This window comes from Chiloscyllium punctatum, chromosome 11, assembly GCF_047496795.1.
Source record: "Chiloscyllium punctatum isolate Juve2018m chromosome 11, sChiPun1.3, whole genome shotgun sequence".
Classification (NCBI taxonomy): domain Eukaryota; kingdom Metazoa; phylum Chordata; class Chondrichthyes; order Orectolobiformes; family Hemiscylliidae; genus Chiloscyllium; species Chiloscyllium punctatum.
Window position 1 is genome coordinate 101,141,150 of NC_092749.1, and position 18,556 is coordinate 101,159,705.

The following is an 18,556-nucleotide window of genomic DNA, read 5'->3' on the forward strand; positions in this document are numbered from 1 at the left end:
TCAACATTGTTTTAGAAATAAATTGCATCTATATGACAATTTTAACAACATAGGAAAGATGTGGAAGCTTTGGAGAGGGTGCAGAGAAGATTTACCAGGATGTTGCCTGGAATGGAGAGTAGGTCATACGAGGATAGGTTGAGAGTTCTCGGCCTTTTCTCGTTGGAACGGCGAAGGATGAGGGGTGACTTGATAGAGGTTTATAAGATGATCAGAGGAATAGATAGAGTAGACAGTCAGAAACTTTTTCCCCGGGTACAACAGAGTGTTACAAGGGGACATAAATTTAAGGTGAAGGGTGGAAGGTATAGGGGAGATGTCAGGGGTGGGTTCTTTACCCAGAGAGTGGTGGGGGCATGGAATGCGCTGCCCGTGGGAGTGGTAGAGTCAGATTCATTGGCGACCTTTAAGCGGCATTTGGATAGGTACATGGATGGGTGCTTAATCTAGGTTAGAAGTTTGGCACAACATCGTGGGCCGAAGGGCCTGTTCTGTGCTGTATTGTTCTATGTTCTATAAATCATATCAAATTTCCTGACAGAAGCATAATGAGGAAAACAAATCAAAGTGGAAGGAGGAGGCCTTAAGATCATGACTATATGCTTGTTAAATCATAAGGATATTAAGGCTGTTCTTAAAGCAAAACAGAATAGTAATAGGACACAAGTAGATTTCCAGAATTAGGTAACAGAAAACAGAATACACAGCCACAAATGTGAAAAAGAGACTGAAAACTGCACAAATTTAACAGAGTTCAAAAAGTTGGAGGTCTGCAGAACACATCCAAAGTTTGTTTCTGTTTCCTTATATTTTGTCAAAGTCTTGCTCAGCATTAAACTATACCCCCATTATGGTGTCACCCACAAATTTAAATATTGTGCTTCATTTACCCAAGTCCAAATCATTTCTATAACTGACGAATAACACTGGTACCAGCATGGATTCCTCTGGAACACCATCTTCAACTTTCCCCCAAGCCTGACCAAGTACCTTTAAGGTAAAAACAATGACTGCAGATGCTGGAAACCAGATTCTGGATTAGTGGTGCTGGAAGAGCACAGCAGTTCAGGCAGCATCCAAGTAGCTTCGAAATAGACGTTTCGGGCAAAAGCCCTTCATCAGGAAACGCCGATTTCGAAGCTACTTGGATGCTGCCTGAACTGCTGTGCTCTTCCAGCACCACTAATCAAGTACTTTTAACACGCACTGTTGTTGGTTTCAGTTATTTTAGTCAATCTGCTGAGACATACTATGACATGCTTCTGGTGCAAGTGATACTTGAACCTGGATCATTAGCTGAGAGGTTACCACTGACCCACAAGACCTCATTCTTGGTTTTACGGCTAGTTAGCTATCCAATCATTCTAATTGCCCTGACTGCACATGTTGAGTCCAAAATACTGTAGGATGCAGAGGTCTTTTGAAATCAAGTGTAAAAATACTCCCAAGATGTTCTTTATCTACTGTTACTTCTTCAAAGGATTGTTCAAGATTGAAAGTTGTCCAAGCGTAGCCTTCCCTTTTGAAATCCATGCTGTATACTATTTTTCAGATTCTAGATATTTTTCAGTTCCACCTTTATTCAAATATTCAATATCTTTCACACTGCTCACATTAAGCTAATTGGTTAATAATTTTGAGGACCTGTTCCTTTGTCCTTTTGACAATAGTAACCCACTTTGAACAGAAGATCAATGTTGCCAACAGTCTGGCTCATGGACAATAGCAACGATGAAATGGTATCATTGGCATTGGGAAGTTGGAAGCAGTGGCAATTACTAATGTTTAAGTGGGAAAGGTTATTGCTACGCAGGCCTGAATATCAGGCATATTCACACAGTCTGAAAGCATAAAGAGTGTTATCATCATGTGTCTGGGAACTCAACCTCATAATTTGCTGATTCTCGAAAGGAACAGAATTTGGATGAGGAAGAGAATGGCGCCAAAGGACATATTATGAAAGATTCAGGCATTTCATTTCCAAATGCAAGTTCCATTGCAAACCAGTACAATACCTCCATGGTTTCTTGTTTTGTAACAAATAAACTAAGTCACATACCGTAGGTATCTAAGCTTCAAATGACTGATACACCAGCAAGCTAACTGACTTGCAAATAGTCACAAGTTTGCAAACAAAACTACAATTAGCTCCAAAAATCCAAACACCTTTAAGTTCCACTATTTCAGTTTTCATGCTGATGAACTATTGCCCTAAGGGTACAGATGAATGAGCATCCTTCAAACAAGACAACGCATTCTAATTTCAGGTAACTGTTGAAGTATGAAACCAAGTAGAAACCCTATTCTTGATAATTTATTTACAGATTGCAGCAGTATACATGTCTGATTCTTATCTAGTATCTACCCTGTTATCCAAACACATATCCATTTCACGTGTGTACTCCAGATACTCAACATCTTAACCAATATCACCCAGCCAGTTATTCTTGAACAAACTGAAGTCTCGTGGTTCAGCATTAATGCCCCTATCTCTAGTCAGAGTCAGAGTCAGTTAGCTCAGTTGACTGGATGGTTGGTTTCTGATAAGAGTGATGATAACAGCATGGTTCAAGTCCTACACTGGCTGAGATCAACATGAAAGTCCCAACTCTCAACCTTGCCCATTGCCTACGGTGTGATGACTCTCAGGTTAAAACAATGCCAGTCATGTCTCTCTAATTGGTGAGCAACCCAATAGCCCTCTTTTACTACTGCAACTTTACCTTATCATTGGGTCAGAAGGTCATGGTTCAACTCCCATCTACCCCTGGGGATGTACCATAGGCCATTTGCTGAAAATAATTAAACTGAAAGCACTTCTAAAGTTTCCAAGTTGTGTAATTACTCTGTTTAGCATTTATGGTATCAAAATAAACAATAATCTCATAATGAACATCCCCTAAGAGTCACAGACATACAGTATGGAAACAGACCCTTCAGGCCAACTCGCCCATGATGACCAGATATCATAAATAAATCTAGTCCTATTTGCCAGCATTTGGCCCATATCCCTATAAACCCTTCTTATTCATATACCCATCCGATGCCTTTTAAATTCTGATGTCATCTGCAAACTTACTAACTGTACCTGCTATGGTCACAATCAAATCATTTATATAAATGACAAAAAGCAGTGAACCCACCACTGATCCTTGGGGCATACCACTGATCACAGAGCTCCTGTGTGAAAAGCAACCCTCCACCACCACTGTCTCTTCTACATTCAAGCCAGTTCTGTATCCATTTCTACGGAAGATCAGCACTGCAACTTGCATTTTAAAGCATCTTACAAAACACACTGTCATAGAGATGTACATGGCTCTACACAATGGCTGCTTTGCCACCTTGTTAACCCATTACCCTTGCCTCCAGCACCCCATTGTTAAATCTAAAGTTCTTATCTGATCTTAGTCATGCTCAGCTGAACCTCTTGTTTCACAAAACGTGAACTTATCTCTTTCCCTGCCTGCTTATACCATACACACATTCTCAACACCAATTCAATTCTAAAGCTCAAAACATTAACTCCCTTCACAAATCAATTGACAACTCAATACACTATGAGTAGTCTTTTTAAAGAACTGTCCAGGGATTTGTGCCAGAGACCTGGGTTCAATTCCCGCCTCAGGCGACTGACCGTGTGGAGTTTGCACATTCTCCCAGTGTCTGCGTGGGTTTCCTCCGGGTGCTCCGGTTTCCTCCCACAGTCCAAAAATGTACAGGTTAGGTGAATTGGCCACGCTAAATTGCCCGTTGTGTTAGATGCAAGGGTAAATGTAGGGGAATGGGAATGGGTGGGTGCGCTTCGGCGGGTCGGTATGGACTTGTTGGGCCGAAGGGCCTGTTCCCACACTGTGGGTAATCTAATCTAATCTAATCTCAGCTCTGGACCAGATAAGTCTTGAACCCAGGTCTTCTAGCTTCAACGTAAGGACACTAACACACTGTTGCAGAAAATTAAGTGTTACTTTTTCTCAGGTAGCATACAGAAAGAAGTCCATGACACACTGCAGGTGAGAAATTGAACATATTAGAGTTTGAGGAATGCAAGGGTTACACCACATTTAAAATTACAAATCAAAGTAATCTCTCTTCAGGCCTTTTGTTTGTGTGTTTAAAACCGTAGATATTTATTAACTGCTTACTATAAAGGATCGAAGTTGACTAAATATCAAATTCCAGCAATTTACTTTGCATTTTATACTCAATATTAAAATCCTGTTATTTCTTAAGTTCATAGATTGAAAAATAACATTATTTCCATGTACACTAGTATTTCAGGTTGCCAAAAATCATACTAATATGGTACAATTTTTCAGGGACTCTAATCAAGTATATGCTGCTGTACCACATTTTATAGTAAACACAAAGTGAAGCAGATGCTCTTTGCTGACAATTGCTTTAATCTGAAAAGTTCACATAGCCTAGATGTGAACATATCATTCTAGGATAGGTACAATCTTAAGCAAGCAGAACTAAATTCAATGAAATGCACTGAAAGAATACAAAATAACTGACACATCCTCTCAGAGCAGTAACTTTTCTTTTTAATCAATCAATTTCATGCTGATTTCTGAAAGCAACTTTGATTTTATTTAAAAATTGCATAATGGACGTCTGTGGTGCAGCGTAGTAATTCTTCCTACCTTTGAGCTAGGAGGCCTGAGTTCAAGTCCCACCGCCTCCAGAAGTGTACAATAACATAACTGAACAAGTTGATCAGAAAACATCGAAAATGGGAGACATTGTACCTTGTAAGGATAAAGCAATAAATATAAAGGCATAGTAAGATATTTCACGTTTCAAAAATGACTAAGTGTTGGTCCTCTAAAGAGTGAATCTAAAGAAGTAATCATTGAAAACAAGGAGATGGCAAACAAATTGGACTGGTACTTTAATAAATCTTCACTATAGAGGATGCAAGTAACATCCCTGAAGTAAATCAGGAAACAAAAGGGAAAGACTCGGGAGAATTACAATAACCAGAGAACTGGCATTGACTAAAATACACATTTATCAGCCCACAGCTTCAAGACTTGAAGGACTTCGTCAGAGGGTCCAGAAAGTGGTTACAAGATAGTTGATGCATTGGTTGTAATTTTCCAAAACTCACATGGTTCAGGGATGATCCCATTAGAAGATAAATGTAACTCCTTTATTTCAGTGCCAGGACATTTCTGCAGGAATCCCTCATGGTAGTGTTCTTGGCCCAAGCATTTTCTTCATTAGTTACATTCCCTCCATCACATTACTGCTAACTGAACAATGTAAAGAAGACAGAGATCGTTCTTAGGGTAAAAGGGATCAAAGGGTATGGAAGAAAGCAGGAACAGGAACTAAGTTGGATGATCAACTGTGATCTTATCGAATGGTGGAGTAGACTCGAAGGTGTGAATACTCTATTCCTGCTCCTATTTCTATGTTCTTTATAATTCATGACTTCTCAGATATTGAAGCAGTCCATGTTCAAATGTAGCAAGATCTGAACAATATCCAGGGATTGGGCTGACAAATGGCAAGTAGCATTCACAGCACACCAGTGCCAGACAATGACCATCTCCAACAACAGAAAACCTAACCGCCATCATCCTGCCTCCAACACTCTTGATATTCAATTGTATCACCAGTGAATACCCTAATGTCAATATCTTGGAGTTTACCATTGACCAGAAACAGAACTGGACTAGATGCTGACAGATTCACAGAATATCTCCAACAATTTGTTTTTGTTTCAAATGTCTCCCGGTCTTGGTTTTAGCTTAATGTTTAACGTTTAACCAATTTACAAAAAGTTATTTTAGGAAGTAATATGTATTTTGGATAAAAGAGAACTGGAGGATGCACTGTACTTGGATTTCGAGAAAACAACTGAGAAGGTTCTACAAGGTTTCAAAGCTTAATGTGGAAAATAAAGATCATGGTGTCGAGGGCAATGTATTGGCATAAACAAAAGACTAGCTGGCTAACAGGAAGCAAACATCAATGGGTCTTTTTCTCTTCACAAGATTTAACGAGTGGTGTGCCCAGGGATCAATGCTGGATCCTCAACTGTTTACAATTTATATCCATGACTTAGATGAAGAGGTGGAAGGTACAGTTGTCAAATTGGCTGACAACATAAAGACAGGTAGGAAAGTAAATTGTAAAGAGGACACAAAAAGGCTACAAAAATATATTGATAAATTAGTTAAATGGCAAATTTAGGATAAATCAAGCATGAAAAAATGTATCATTGTCCATTTTGGCAGGAAAAATAAAATAGGAACACAATAACTTAACACAAAGTTTACAGGGCTCCTGGTGCACATTAGGGGAACATCTGGAGTTTGTGCACAGTACTAGTCATTTAAGGAAGGATATAAATCCATTGAAGGCAATTGCAAAACTCTATCAAACCAATACTGAAAGAACTGGATTGTCTTACGAGGAAAGACTGGACAGGTTAGGTTTGCAATTGCTGACATTTAGAAAAGTAAGTGATGACTTGATTGAAAGATCGCATCCTGACAGGGCTATACAGGGTAAGAGTGGATGCTTCCTCTAAGTGAGGATCTAGAACTTGGGATAACGGATCATGAAAATTGAGGGTCACCAAAAAAAAGACATTCAGCGAAATATTTTCTCTCAGGATCAAGGCTCTTTGAAACCATCTTTCTGAAAAAATGATGGAAACTAACCTTTCGAATATATTTTCAGCAAGGGTAGTAGGGATATTCCAGGTAACTACAGATAACAGATAGAGATAACATTAATAAAAGGGAAGAATAGGCAGACAGCAGGTGAGCGCAGAAGAACTGGTGGCCTGAAATGCATCTACTTTAATGCAAGGAGTATAGTGTGTAAGGCAGATGAACTTAGGACTTGGATTGCTGCCTGGGAGTATGACATTATTGCCATCACAGAGACTTGGTTGAAGGAAGGGCATGATGATTGGCAACTAAATGTTCCAGGATATAGATGCTTCAGACAGGACTGGGAGGGAAGTAAAAGAGGGGGTGGAGTTGTGTTACTGGTCAGGGACGATATCACAACTGTGCTAAAGGAAGACACTATGGCAGTCTCGGTTAGTGAGGCATTATGGGTGGAGCTGAGAAATAAGAAGGATGCAGTTACATTGTTGGGGCTGTATTACAGACCTCCCAACAGTGAGCGTGAGGTAGAAGAACAAATAGGTAAACAGATTATGAATAGATGTAGAGGCAATAGGGTCGTGATGATGAGGGATTTTAATTTTCCCAACATTGACTGGGATACACTTAGCATCAGAGGTCTGGATGGAGTAGAATTTGTATTAAGTGTCCAAGAGAGTTTTCTGGAGCAATATGCCAACAGTCCAGCGAGGGAAGGGGCCATATTGGACCTGGTACTGGGGAACGAGCCAGGACAAGTGGTAGAAGTTGCGGTGAGGGATTTCTTTGGGAACAGTGAGTTTGTAAGTTTTAGAATACTCGTAGATAAAGAAGAGAGTGGTCCTCAGGGAAGAGTACTAAACTGGGCCAAAGCCAATTATATCAAAATTAGACAGGAGCTGGGAAATGTGGATTGGGCACAGCTATTTGAAGTGAAGTCCACAGTTGAGATGTGGGAGGCTTTCAAAGATAGGTTAATGGTAGTGCAGGATAAGCATATCCCGTTGAAGGCAAAGGACAGGAAGGGCAAGATTGGTGAACCATGGATGATAGAGGAGAAATTGTACGACTAGCAAAGAGGAAAAGGGAAGCATACATAAGGTCTAGGCAGCTAAGAACAGAACGGGCCCTGAACAAATATCGGAAGAGTAGGACAAGGAATCAAGCGGGCGAAAAGGGGTCATGAAATAACTTTAGCAAGCAGAATTAAGGAAAATGCTAAAACATTTTATTCTTATATAAGAAGCAAGCGGGTAACTAGAGAAAGGATTGGTCCACTAAAAGGCAATGAAAGAAAACTGTGTGCCGAACCTGAGAGAATGGGTGAGATTCTGAATGATTACTTTGCATCAGTGTTCACTGAGGAGAGGAACATGATGAATCTTGATATTAGGGATAGAAGTTTGATTAGTCTGGATCACGTTGGCATAAGTAGGGAAGATGTGTTGGGTATGCTAGAAGTTATTAAGGTGGAAAAATCCCCAGGACCGGATGGGATCTATCCCAGATTGCTGAGAGAGGCGTGAGAGGAAATAGCTGGGGTCCTGACAGATACCTTTGTGGCATCCTTAAATACAGGTGAGGTGCCGGAGGCCTGGAGGGTAGCTTATGTTGTCCCTCTGTACAAGGAGGGTAGTACAGATATTCCAGGTAACTACAGACCATTGAGCCGGACGTCGTTGGTGGGGAAGTTGCTGGAGAGGGTACTAAGAGATAGGATCTATTCATATTTAGAAAAGATAGTGAGAGGCAACATGGTTTTGTGCGAGGGAGATCATGCCTTACCAACGTAATAGAGTTCTTCGAGGAAGCGACCAAGTTGTTAGATGAAGGAAGGGCTGTTGATGTCATATACATGGACTTTAGTACGGCATTTGATAAGGTTCCCCATTGTAGACTAATGGAGAAAGTGAAGTCACATGGTGTGCAGGGTATTCTAGCTAGGTGGATAAAGAACTAGTTGAGCAACAGGAGACAGAGTTGAAGGGAGTTTCTCGAAATGGAGAAAGGTGACAAGTGGTGTTGCACAGGGTCAGTATTGGGGCCACTGTTATTTGTAATATACATAAATGATCTCGAAGAGGGCACTGTTGGTATGATCAGCAAGTCTGCAGATGACACAAAGATTGGTGTAGTAGAAAGCATAAGGGACTGTCAGAGAATACAGGAGGATATAGATAGACTGGAGAGTTGGGCGGAAAAGTGCAGTTGGCTTTCAATCCAGACAAATGTGAGGTGATGCATTTAGGCAAGTCTAATTCTCGAGCGAATTATGGGAAAAGTTGATAGGCAGAGAGATCTGGGAGTGCAGGCCCATTGTACCCTGAAGGTTGCTGCACAGGTGGATAGAGTGATCAAGAAGGCATATCGTATGTTTGCCTTCATTGGACGGGGTATTGAGTATAAGAGCTGGCAAGTCATGTTAACATTGTACAAGATATTGGTTCAGCCGCATTTAGAATACCGTGTACAGTTCTGGTTGCCACATTACCAAAAGGATGTGGACGCTTTGGAGAGGGTGCAGAGAAGGCTTACAAGGATGTTGCCTGGTATGGAAAGTGCTAGCTATGAAGGGAAGTTGAGTAGGTTAGATTTGTTTTCACTTGAAAAAAGGAGATTATGGGAGGACCTGATTGAGGCTTACAAAATCATGAAGGGTATAGACAGGGTGGATAGTGACAAGCTTTTTCCCAGGGTGAAGGATTCAATAACCAGAGGTCATGCTTTCAAGGTGAGAGGTGGAAAGTTAAAGGGGGATACACACAGCAAGTACTTCACACAGAGGGTGGTAGGCGTTTGGAACGCGTTGCCAGCAGAGGTGGTAGAGGCAGGCACAGTAGATTAATTTAAGATGCGTCTGGACAGATGCATGAGTAGGTGGGGAGCAGAGGGATACAAATGCTTAGGAATTGACCAACAGATTTAGATAGTACATTTGGATCGGTTCAGGCTTGGAGGGCCAAAGGGCCTGTTCCTGGGCTGTAAATTTTCTTTGTTCTTTGATACATAGATTCTGGTGAAGCAAGGGGCAAAAGGTTATCAGGGGTAGACAAGAATGCAGATAAGGTTACAATTAAATCATCCATGATTTTATTACATGGGGTGTAGTCTTGAGGATTGAATGGCCTACTCCTGCTCAGCATTCACATGTACATATGTAGTAGGCAAGTCTGATAAGTTATTTATCTGAACATTAAACATTGAAACGAATGTTATGCAAATTAACCTTCCTTCCCAATATACATGAGTATCTGTGCTTCTACAATATAACTTAACAGACAATAGTAGACAATTCACCAAAAGAGCTGTTTCTTGCTGTGGACAAGGCATTCAAATACATCTAAAATGCTATGGTCACTTCATTCACTAAAATGGAGAATAAGACTGCTAAAAAAAGCCTTAAAACATTCAAATGAAAATACTGACCTTAAACTACTGGAAATGAATGAATTCAAAATATTGATTTATCAGTTAATATGCAGGTCTGTAACTTCTTAACTAATATTTTTCGATTCAGATTTGTTTTCCAAACTTACACAAGAGTGAAGCTACCTCCAAACTGAAATGTACTTATTAATACTTACCATCCCCATTGTGCAGTACCTTCATTCACTTATGCCTTTTCTTGGTCCACTCTTTTTGGAAATGATACTTATGCTACAGTGGAAAATTCTTCCCTGATTCACAAGATCATTGCTCAAACTCCACTCCAGAGACAAGCTTGTAAACTAGGCTGAAACTTCATTTTAGTAGGAGGGTTAACGGAATGCTTCAAGTGTTGAAGGAATCTATGTGCCCTCCAACATGGTGTAAAATATTCCATTGCTTTGCCCAAGAGCACTGGGGATCTTCCATGAATCCTGTCAAAGATTTGTTCCGAGATCAACATCACAAAAAGGTAACCTGCTTATTATCTTGCTGCTTCTTATGATCTCAATCGTAGAGCATTATAGCACAGAGGACAGCCATTTAAGTCTGTGATTATGTGTGTCACCAAGAAAATGGCTAGTCAGCCTAATCCCATTTCCCATTCCTTATCTGTGACCTTGTGGATTTCAGCATTTCAAATGCATGTCAAAAAGTTACTTTTTTTAAAAAGTGAGATGAACACTTCTACCTTTATAAGTCTTTGAGGCAGGAAGTCCCAGACTAATGCCACTTTAGGTGAAGACAGTTCTCTCCTGTAACCGGTCTACCACTTATTTTAAATCTGTGCCCTTTAGTCAGTAATCCCTCTGCTAAGTAATGGGTTCCAGCTCAATACATAAAGGCATTTCAATTTCTGAAGGAGAAATTCACACAACGTTCTTGCAGCTACATCCAAGGTGTATTGTTCAGTGAGGTAGAGCTACAGTACCAACAAAAAGTATGTTCACAATCTGTTTTTTAATTAAAACTTAAAAACCTTTTGCCTGAGGCAGTATTTGTTAGCTGTAATCAAATTGGCCCTGAAACCCTTCAACCCCAGACTTTTCAGAGTCTGTGTCTTTAACACCTCTGAAAAAATGGTGGAAACTTAGCTTTTGAATATATTTTCAGCAAGGATAGATAGATTCTGGTGGAGCAAGGGGTGAAAGGTTATCGGGGTAGAAAAAAATAAGGACAACATAACCTTGTCAAAGGAGCAGCATTATCATATCTTATCAAAGAATTTGTGTAAATTCAAGTGCAGCTTTACCTGTATCTTGTTTGTGTCATAAACATTATATATTGTGTACATATTTTTTCAAAAATGTTTAATTTCATTACCCATATATTTTAGGAGTATATCTTATAGTAACGTTAATGTGGTGATGTCTCTACCTTGGACATGTAGAATTTACCATTTTGACACAGGGATCTACTGCATGGAGATACATATTTGTTTTGGTTTTAATTATGCAATTTTCACAGAGGCAATTTAGTTGGTGACAGAAGTGGTTTTGAGAAGCAGAGAGAGAATTTTCCAAGAGCTTAGATCAGTAACAAGACTACTATCAGGAAAAAAGCGGGGGCTTTCTGGTTTGGAATCACTTAACAAGAAAGCATTAAGTCGGTGTACAAAATCACGAGATGCTTAAGAAGAGTTGAAGGACTGCCTAGCCAAATGCTATTGGAAGGACCCCAAACAATCTCATACCTTGGAGATCAGCAGGAACACCAAGTAAAATTTAATTTATTATTGAGAACTCAGCGTATCTTTGTTTAGTTTCAGAAGTGAAGAAACCCACAAGATTCTGCATAATATGGGGTAACTTGTGCAGAATTAAAAGTAGGATAAGGATTGTGCTTTGGAGAATTTTGCGTTCAAGGGTAGCATTTTCTTTTTTAAAATCAATACGGGAGGGTTTTTGTATAAAATTTTAAATCTTGTGGTATGGTTCTTTCAGTTAATAACTGAGTTCCAGCAGCTAAATGGTCTCCATCAAAACTGAAGTGCCTAGAAAGACTGAGCTAAAAAGCAAGAGACAGCATAAGAGTGATAAAGAAAGAGAACAAAAAACAGAAAGAGGAGGCACCGCTGCTTATCCAGCTTCCTCAGGTTTGGACAATGCACACGTTAGGTATCGTCCTTTTTGTTTTTTCAGTTTCTCAATATTTTCCTTTCCATTCTTACAGTGAAATCAGTATTTCCTCATCTATGCCATCAAAACCACATAAAAGTTTCAACGCTTCTAATAAACCTCCACTTCATGCTTTTGGCTTTAAGTAGAACAATTCTAGCTTCTCTATTTTCAACACAGAACTGAATTCCCTTATGCTAGTACTATTTTGGCAAGCCTCCATTAGATTTTCTCCTAAGCCCTTGATATCCTACACAGTAATGTTCAGAACTGGCAAAACAGTACAGCAAAACATCTAACCAGAAATTTATAAATTTTGTTACTTTCTTCATGAACCCCATCTTTCTTTGTAAAGTTACAGTTACCATTGGCTTTTTAATGACAATTTCAGAAACTCTTTTGTGTTACTCACAGGATATCATTGGCTACATCAGCATTTATTATCCACCCCAATTGCCATTGACAAGTAGTAAGCTTCCCCTCATGTACAAATACACGAGTAAGCAACAGTAAAGACATGGTAAAGATGTCCCTTGGAGGGGAACTTGCAAGTGGTTGTGGTATTCCTATGGTTCTGATGTCTTTCTTAAGAAATAGCAAAAATGGCAGGGGAAAAAGTCGGCCATTTTTGGCCTTCAAGTCCGCTCTGCCATTCAATGACATTGTGGCTAATCTGATAAACCACAACTCCCCTTTTCTGTCTTTTCCCATAATCCTACTGATGAAAAATCTATTTCACCCTTGAGTACACGTAATGATACATCTCCAATTCTCTATGCTAAAGAATTCCATAAATTCACTACCCTTAGAAGAAATTTCTTCTCATTTTTAATCGGACTGACGTTATTTTCTTTGATCACAGACACTCCCAGACAATAATATTTCTGCATCTACCTTGTCAAGTTTCCTAAGAATTTTGTATGTTTAAATAAGGTTGTCTCACACTCTTCTAAAACACAAGTACAAGGTCATAGGTTTGGAAGATAAAGTGGTTTGTACGTGTCAAGTATTTTGAGTGCTGTAGCAACTGAATTCATGTAATCAAGTGAACAGTGCTCCAGCAAACTCCGCAGAAGTGCTATGCAAATCATTGAGAAGTTATGGAGAGTTGGAGACAAATTATATGCCACAAAATTCTCAGCTGCCGACCTGTTTCTCAAAGCTACATCATGCATTGGGTCAGCCAAGTCAAGTTGATAAACTAACCCCCTCAAACAGATCAACTCATTTGTGCGTCCTCTTTAAAATTGTACCATTTAGTATAGATTCCCTCTCCTGCTGATCACGTGTATCACTTCAGCATTTAGTGATCCGGCTTGGAGCTTATAAAGACAAATCATATATTTTAATGAATTGTGAAACACTGGTGAATGACAATTGGTTATCCACGTATACAAATCAGTAAAAACTAAGCAAACATTTATTAAACTGTTTAAGGGCAGTTATATAAAGCCTCGGTGACATCCTATTTAGAATACTTTATGGACCAAAGGGTCTAATTCCGTGCTGTATGAGTCTATGAAGGTTTGGCACCTCATCTGAAAACATAACATTTGTTGAGGAGACACATGTACAGATTTGTACAAAGATTTAAAGAGTTAAGTTACAAGAAAGACTGCAAAATTTGAATTATGTACCTTTCAGTTTGGAAGACTGACCACTTAACTGTTTGAAATATTAAAATGACTCAATGGAGTAGAAAGACTGAAGCTATCATGTATATAAATTTCCTTGGACATGGTACACTCCTACTTGGGCAATATTATTGTGTCATACTCCTCAGATCAGATATTAAAACCTTCATCTGTAATGACAATAGACGGCATTACATATGACTGTCAGTGTACCCAGAAGACAATTAAGTTACCTAGTCATCTCTTGAAAGTGTCAATAGCCTTGAATACTTAGGTGTCTAGAGATGGATTCAAGCCCTGAGATAGAGGAAGTGCAACTTAAAATGTAATGATCTAATCCCTGAATTAGCAAATGACAGTTGCAACCTGCAAGTAATAAAACAGCTGAAGTGAATAAAAGTCAACAACTAAGCAGTCACACTTAGTCCAAACAAAATACAACCGCGAAAAGTGGAAGACAGCTGATCAATTAGGATGATAACAATTTTAAAATTTAGATGGCCTCTTAATATATTCTCTATTATTATGCCTGCTATCACTCAAGCTCTTCTACTTGTCAACAACAACTCAAAATCCAAAAGCTCCAAATTCCCAATAATACACCCATAGAATCACTTGAACTTAAAAGTTCATTTAATTCTGATTTTCTATAGGTGATGCCATGGGTGATCCTCTTGTTATCTAAGGAGGTAGAATTAAATTGAAAAATCAAAAAACATTTTTATTTGATCTGCAAACAAATGCTCTCCAAAAATCTAAAGTTAAACATGCCATTTTTCCATATCAAATCTACAAGTGTGTATATTTTGATTGATGGGAAGAGAAGAATTTAGATGAATTCGCAAGCTATGATACATGACTTTCTAGCCGAGGACGTAGAGGTCATATATAATCCTAATTGATGAACTCCTTAAGCAGCTGTACAAATCCCATGCAAAACTGCATTTGGGACAAAACAATACAGTTGCCAATGCATTTGGCATGCAGCATAAAACTGCTCCCAATTAAGCACAAATATCAATTTCACTCAAAAGCCAAGAGATGTGCTGAAAAATAACAATGCACAAACATGTTTGCCCTTGAATTAGAAAGAATCAAAGTGTTTGGTCAGAATACAGAGAATACCAATTTGCCTCGAACTGTGGCAACTTGACCCAGACTGCTTGTTGCGAAAAAAGTAGACAAAATGGAATGTTCCATTCACCACCGCAGCATTGTTTCCTTTACTAAGCACAAAATTCATCCCAAAGAGTTAAGTTTGGTTAATCAGTAAGTAAAGAATTCAATAGGCCTTGTATCATACAGCATACATCAGGGTTCTCCAAGTTCCAATCTTTCTCAGCCAAATCAAGTGAATACTGTTTTTACACTTCTTTAATTCACACTATCGATGGCTTCCAGGGACCTCTCTTGTCCTCACTGCCTGGATTCTGCAAACGGCAGCACTCTCCTAATGTCCTCAGATAAACTGAAACTAGAGAACCCGGTGCTCCACTCTTCTCCATGATAACATAGCCTGCACAATGAACTTTACCATGACGTTTAAGGCTTACTGAATGCTTTCGAGTTAATTTAGCTTCAAATCCCTCTGCAGTGCCACCATCACAAGCTGACCACAACAAGCTTTGCAGACATTGTGTTTCCAGCCAAGCAAACAAGCATCAAAAAAAAACTCCTCTGCGAATTCTGAGTCTATCATTCTTCAAACAAAGTTAAAACTCACATGACAGCAGGTTATAATCCAACCGGTTTATTTGGAGGCATGAGGTTTCGGAGCACCGTTCCTTCATCTGGTGCTCCACAACCACCTGATGAAGGAGCAGTGCTCCAAAAGCTAGTGCTTCCAAATAAACCTGTTGGATTATAACCTGGTGCCGTGTAATTTTTAACTTGGTACACCCCAGTCTAAAATCGGCACCTCCAAATCATTCTTCAAACAAAGATGCAGAAAATTAGGATTTGACATATAGCAGAAAGCAAAGCAGTTCATACTGATTCTCAATTAATTGCAATCAGTAATTAATTTACACCTAAAAATTAAGGATGTCTATCAAGGTCACACCTAATTGCTTTATTTAATATTACATAAACCTCAATTGAGGTACAGGTGCAAAGAAACTCTGTAGAAGGAAAAAAATTCTAAGTGTTCAAAGACAGTTACGCTTTTTCAACCCATGAGAACGAAAGCTGTCTAAACTTATGAAAAAGGTTTCTATCCTGCTTTCTGCAAAATCACACATATAATGCAACAATTCAATACTTAGAAGTCCAGAAATATCCAAAGTGCCATACAATTACAATTAGAGCATAATAGAACTATTTACATTTTCCAGTTGTTTCTAAACTTTCTGAACAGGAGATATACATGGATTTAGAATCTTGATTAACTAGATATTTAAAATTGAAAACTCCAATACCCTGTTCCAAGTTATAGTACAATACAGTGCATTGTTTCTCAATAACAATGCATAACCAATCTCAAACTGAACAATGATGTTCATTTAAATATTGCTTAAAATTCTCAACTTCACAACTGTCCAGCAAAGTTAATATCAAAAGCAATTTTATTTTGTGCCAAAATGGAAATAACTGGCTTGCAGAAAGAAGCCATGACAAAAAGCACATAGAAAAGAGATTATCTTTGCCTTCTGAAAATGTGACAGCTCATGAAATCTGACTGCATATATAATGAGTCCAGGTTACCTACTCTCTCGGGGAAGCATATGAGAAAGCAGTGCATTGAGAGAAACGGAAAGGGAAAGCGACACAGGAAGATGAGGGTCCAGTGCAGGGTAGGGAGGTTACGTGGAGCCTGGTGAGTTGGAGGGGCCAGGAAAATGGAGTTGTTTGGGGGATGGTGAGAGTGATAGAAGAGGGGAGACTGGGGGATGCAGAGTTTTGAGTGGAAATGAAACAGGGATGGACAGAAGGGGGGGAAGGAGAAGCAAGAGGCAGATGTGGAGAGTTTGCGAGACACAGGGGACCTAACAGGTGGAAGGCCCAAGAGAGAGAGCAATGTGGCGAGGGGACAGGGTGGCAAAAGACATGCGGTGTGCAGGATTACAGGGGCAACAGATATGTGGTGCAACGGGGGGATGGCAGGGAGAGAGGGAAAGTGGCATTAGTGTGAGGGGAGTGGTTGCAAGGTGCAAGGGGTCACACAGCAGAGTGGGAAGGCACAAGGGGTCACACACCTGAGTATAGGGGTGGCACAAGGGGCACACAGCACCAGGGTGAGGGAGGGGGGAGCAGCACAAGGAGGACACAGCACCAAGGTGGGGTGGGGAGCAATGCAAGGGGCTCAGTGCCAGGGTGGTAGGGGGCACAAAGGGTAGACAGCGCCAGGGCGGAGGGGGCACAATGGGGTCACTGTGCCGTGTGGGGGGGGGGGGGGGGGGGGAAAGGTGGTGGTGTCAAGGGAAGGGTGCGTGGATCAGAGATGAGATGCGTGTATTGTGGGGTGGGAGGGCAGGAGATGAGTGAATGTGAGAAGCTAACTTTACTTTTTTGATGGCGGGGTGGTGGGGGAGTCGGTTATTATTTGTTGGGATTGCACCGACCGTCACGTTTATTGAGCCCTCATGGATTTCCTGCCCACACAACCTCGACGGCGCCTGCGCGCTTCCCGCTAGATTGGACCAGTTGTAGAGATGCCCTTCACTGGCGGAGGCGCGAGGTGAGGTGAGGCGGAGCGGAGAGGCTGACCCATACGGCCCATTCCTCACTCTCCCCCTCACCACCCCCAAGTTGTGTCGGCGCACGTCCCCATACCCATACCCTTCCCGCGTTTGCCCGCCTGGTTACCAACCTAGCAGAGTCCTCAGGTGCTTGAGGCGGGTCAGCACATCCTTCTTTGGGTCCAGAACTTTCTGTGTAGATTTCTTGACATCTCCATGAGCCTTTCTGGAAAACATTCCGTTCCGCGAGCGGCCCGAAACCTCCGTCTTGTTCGCACTCCAACCGCGCTCTCCCCTTTTCAACAGCCGGCCTCAAGCTGCCCGACGCATCTCCGCCGGCCCTTCAGCTCCCTCTATTATTTTTGTTGCCCTTTTCTTCCTCCGGCTTTCTCGCCTCACTAACACGGCGTTCTGCTCACCTCCCGTTCTCCTGGTGTAAACACGGAACTCGCCGCCATACGCGCAACGGTCATTGGGTCCGCCTCGCGCGCCACCCACCCCGTTGGGTAACGCCTCCTCTGACGTCTGACGCACTGCGTGGAGGCGGGGCTTCGTGAAGTTGCCTGGCTCCGCACATCGAAGTCCTTCACAGCGCTCTGCGTGGAGGTGGGGTCTCAAGGCATCCTCATCCACGGTTAAAAATTACATACCAGGTTTATTTAGAAGCACTAGTTTTCGAAGCGCTGCTTCTTCATCAGGTGGCTGTGGAGCAGGACCATAAGACACAGAATTTTTGCAAACGTTTACAGTGTTATGTGGCTGAAATATATTAAACAAACTTAGATTAGGTCTTTCATCTTTTAGAATGGCTTTGTTAGTTTTGATTTATTGATATCTATGCAAAACCCAGAACTCCTTTTAAGTTGTAGTCTCAAGATAACTTTAGGTTTTCTAAAGAAATGTGTCATTTCAGCTCAGACAATGCATTAAAGGTGTGAGGTTAAAGTTTGTCTGTGTCCCAGTCTTGAGTCAGACTGATTCTATTTCTAAAATGTGATTTACAGAATCTTACATGGATTGACTGTAGGTTATGCATTTTTTGAGTAAAGTAAAATATAATTTTGCAAATACAG

The 18,556-nt window shown here is 40.6% G+C and overlaps 1 protein-coding gene across 5 annotated transcripts in view; it reads right to left on the reverse strand.

Annotated features, from left to right (window-relative positions):
* The window catches only part of ralgapa2 (Ral GTPase activating protein catalytic subunit alpha 2), a 564,918-nt gene extending 546,929 nt beyond the window's left edge, over positions 1–17,989 (reverse strand). For all 5 annotated transcript variants that reach the window (XM_072581416.1, XM_072581412.1, XM_072581414.1 and 2 more), the window contains exon 1: positions 17,615–17,989. In XM_072581416.1, the coding sequence (XP_072437517.1) occupies positions 17,615–17,720 (106 nt within the window). In that variant the 5' untranslated portion in view covers positions 17,721–17,989. The remainder of the gene's footprint in view (positions 1–17,614) is intronic.
* Between the last annotated feature and the right edge of the window lie 567 nt (positions 17,990–18,556).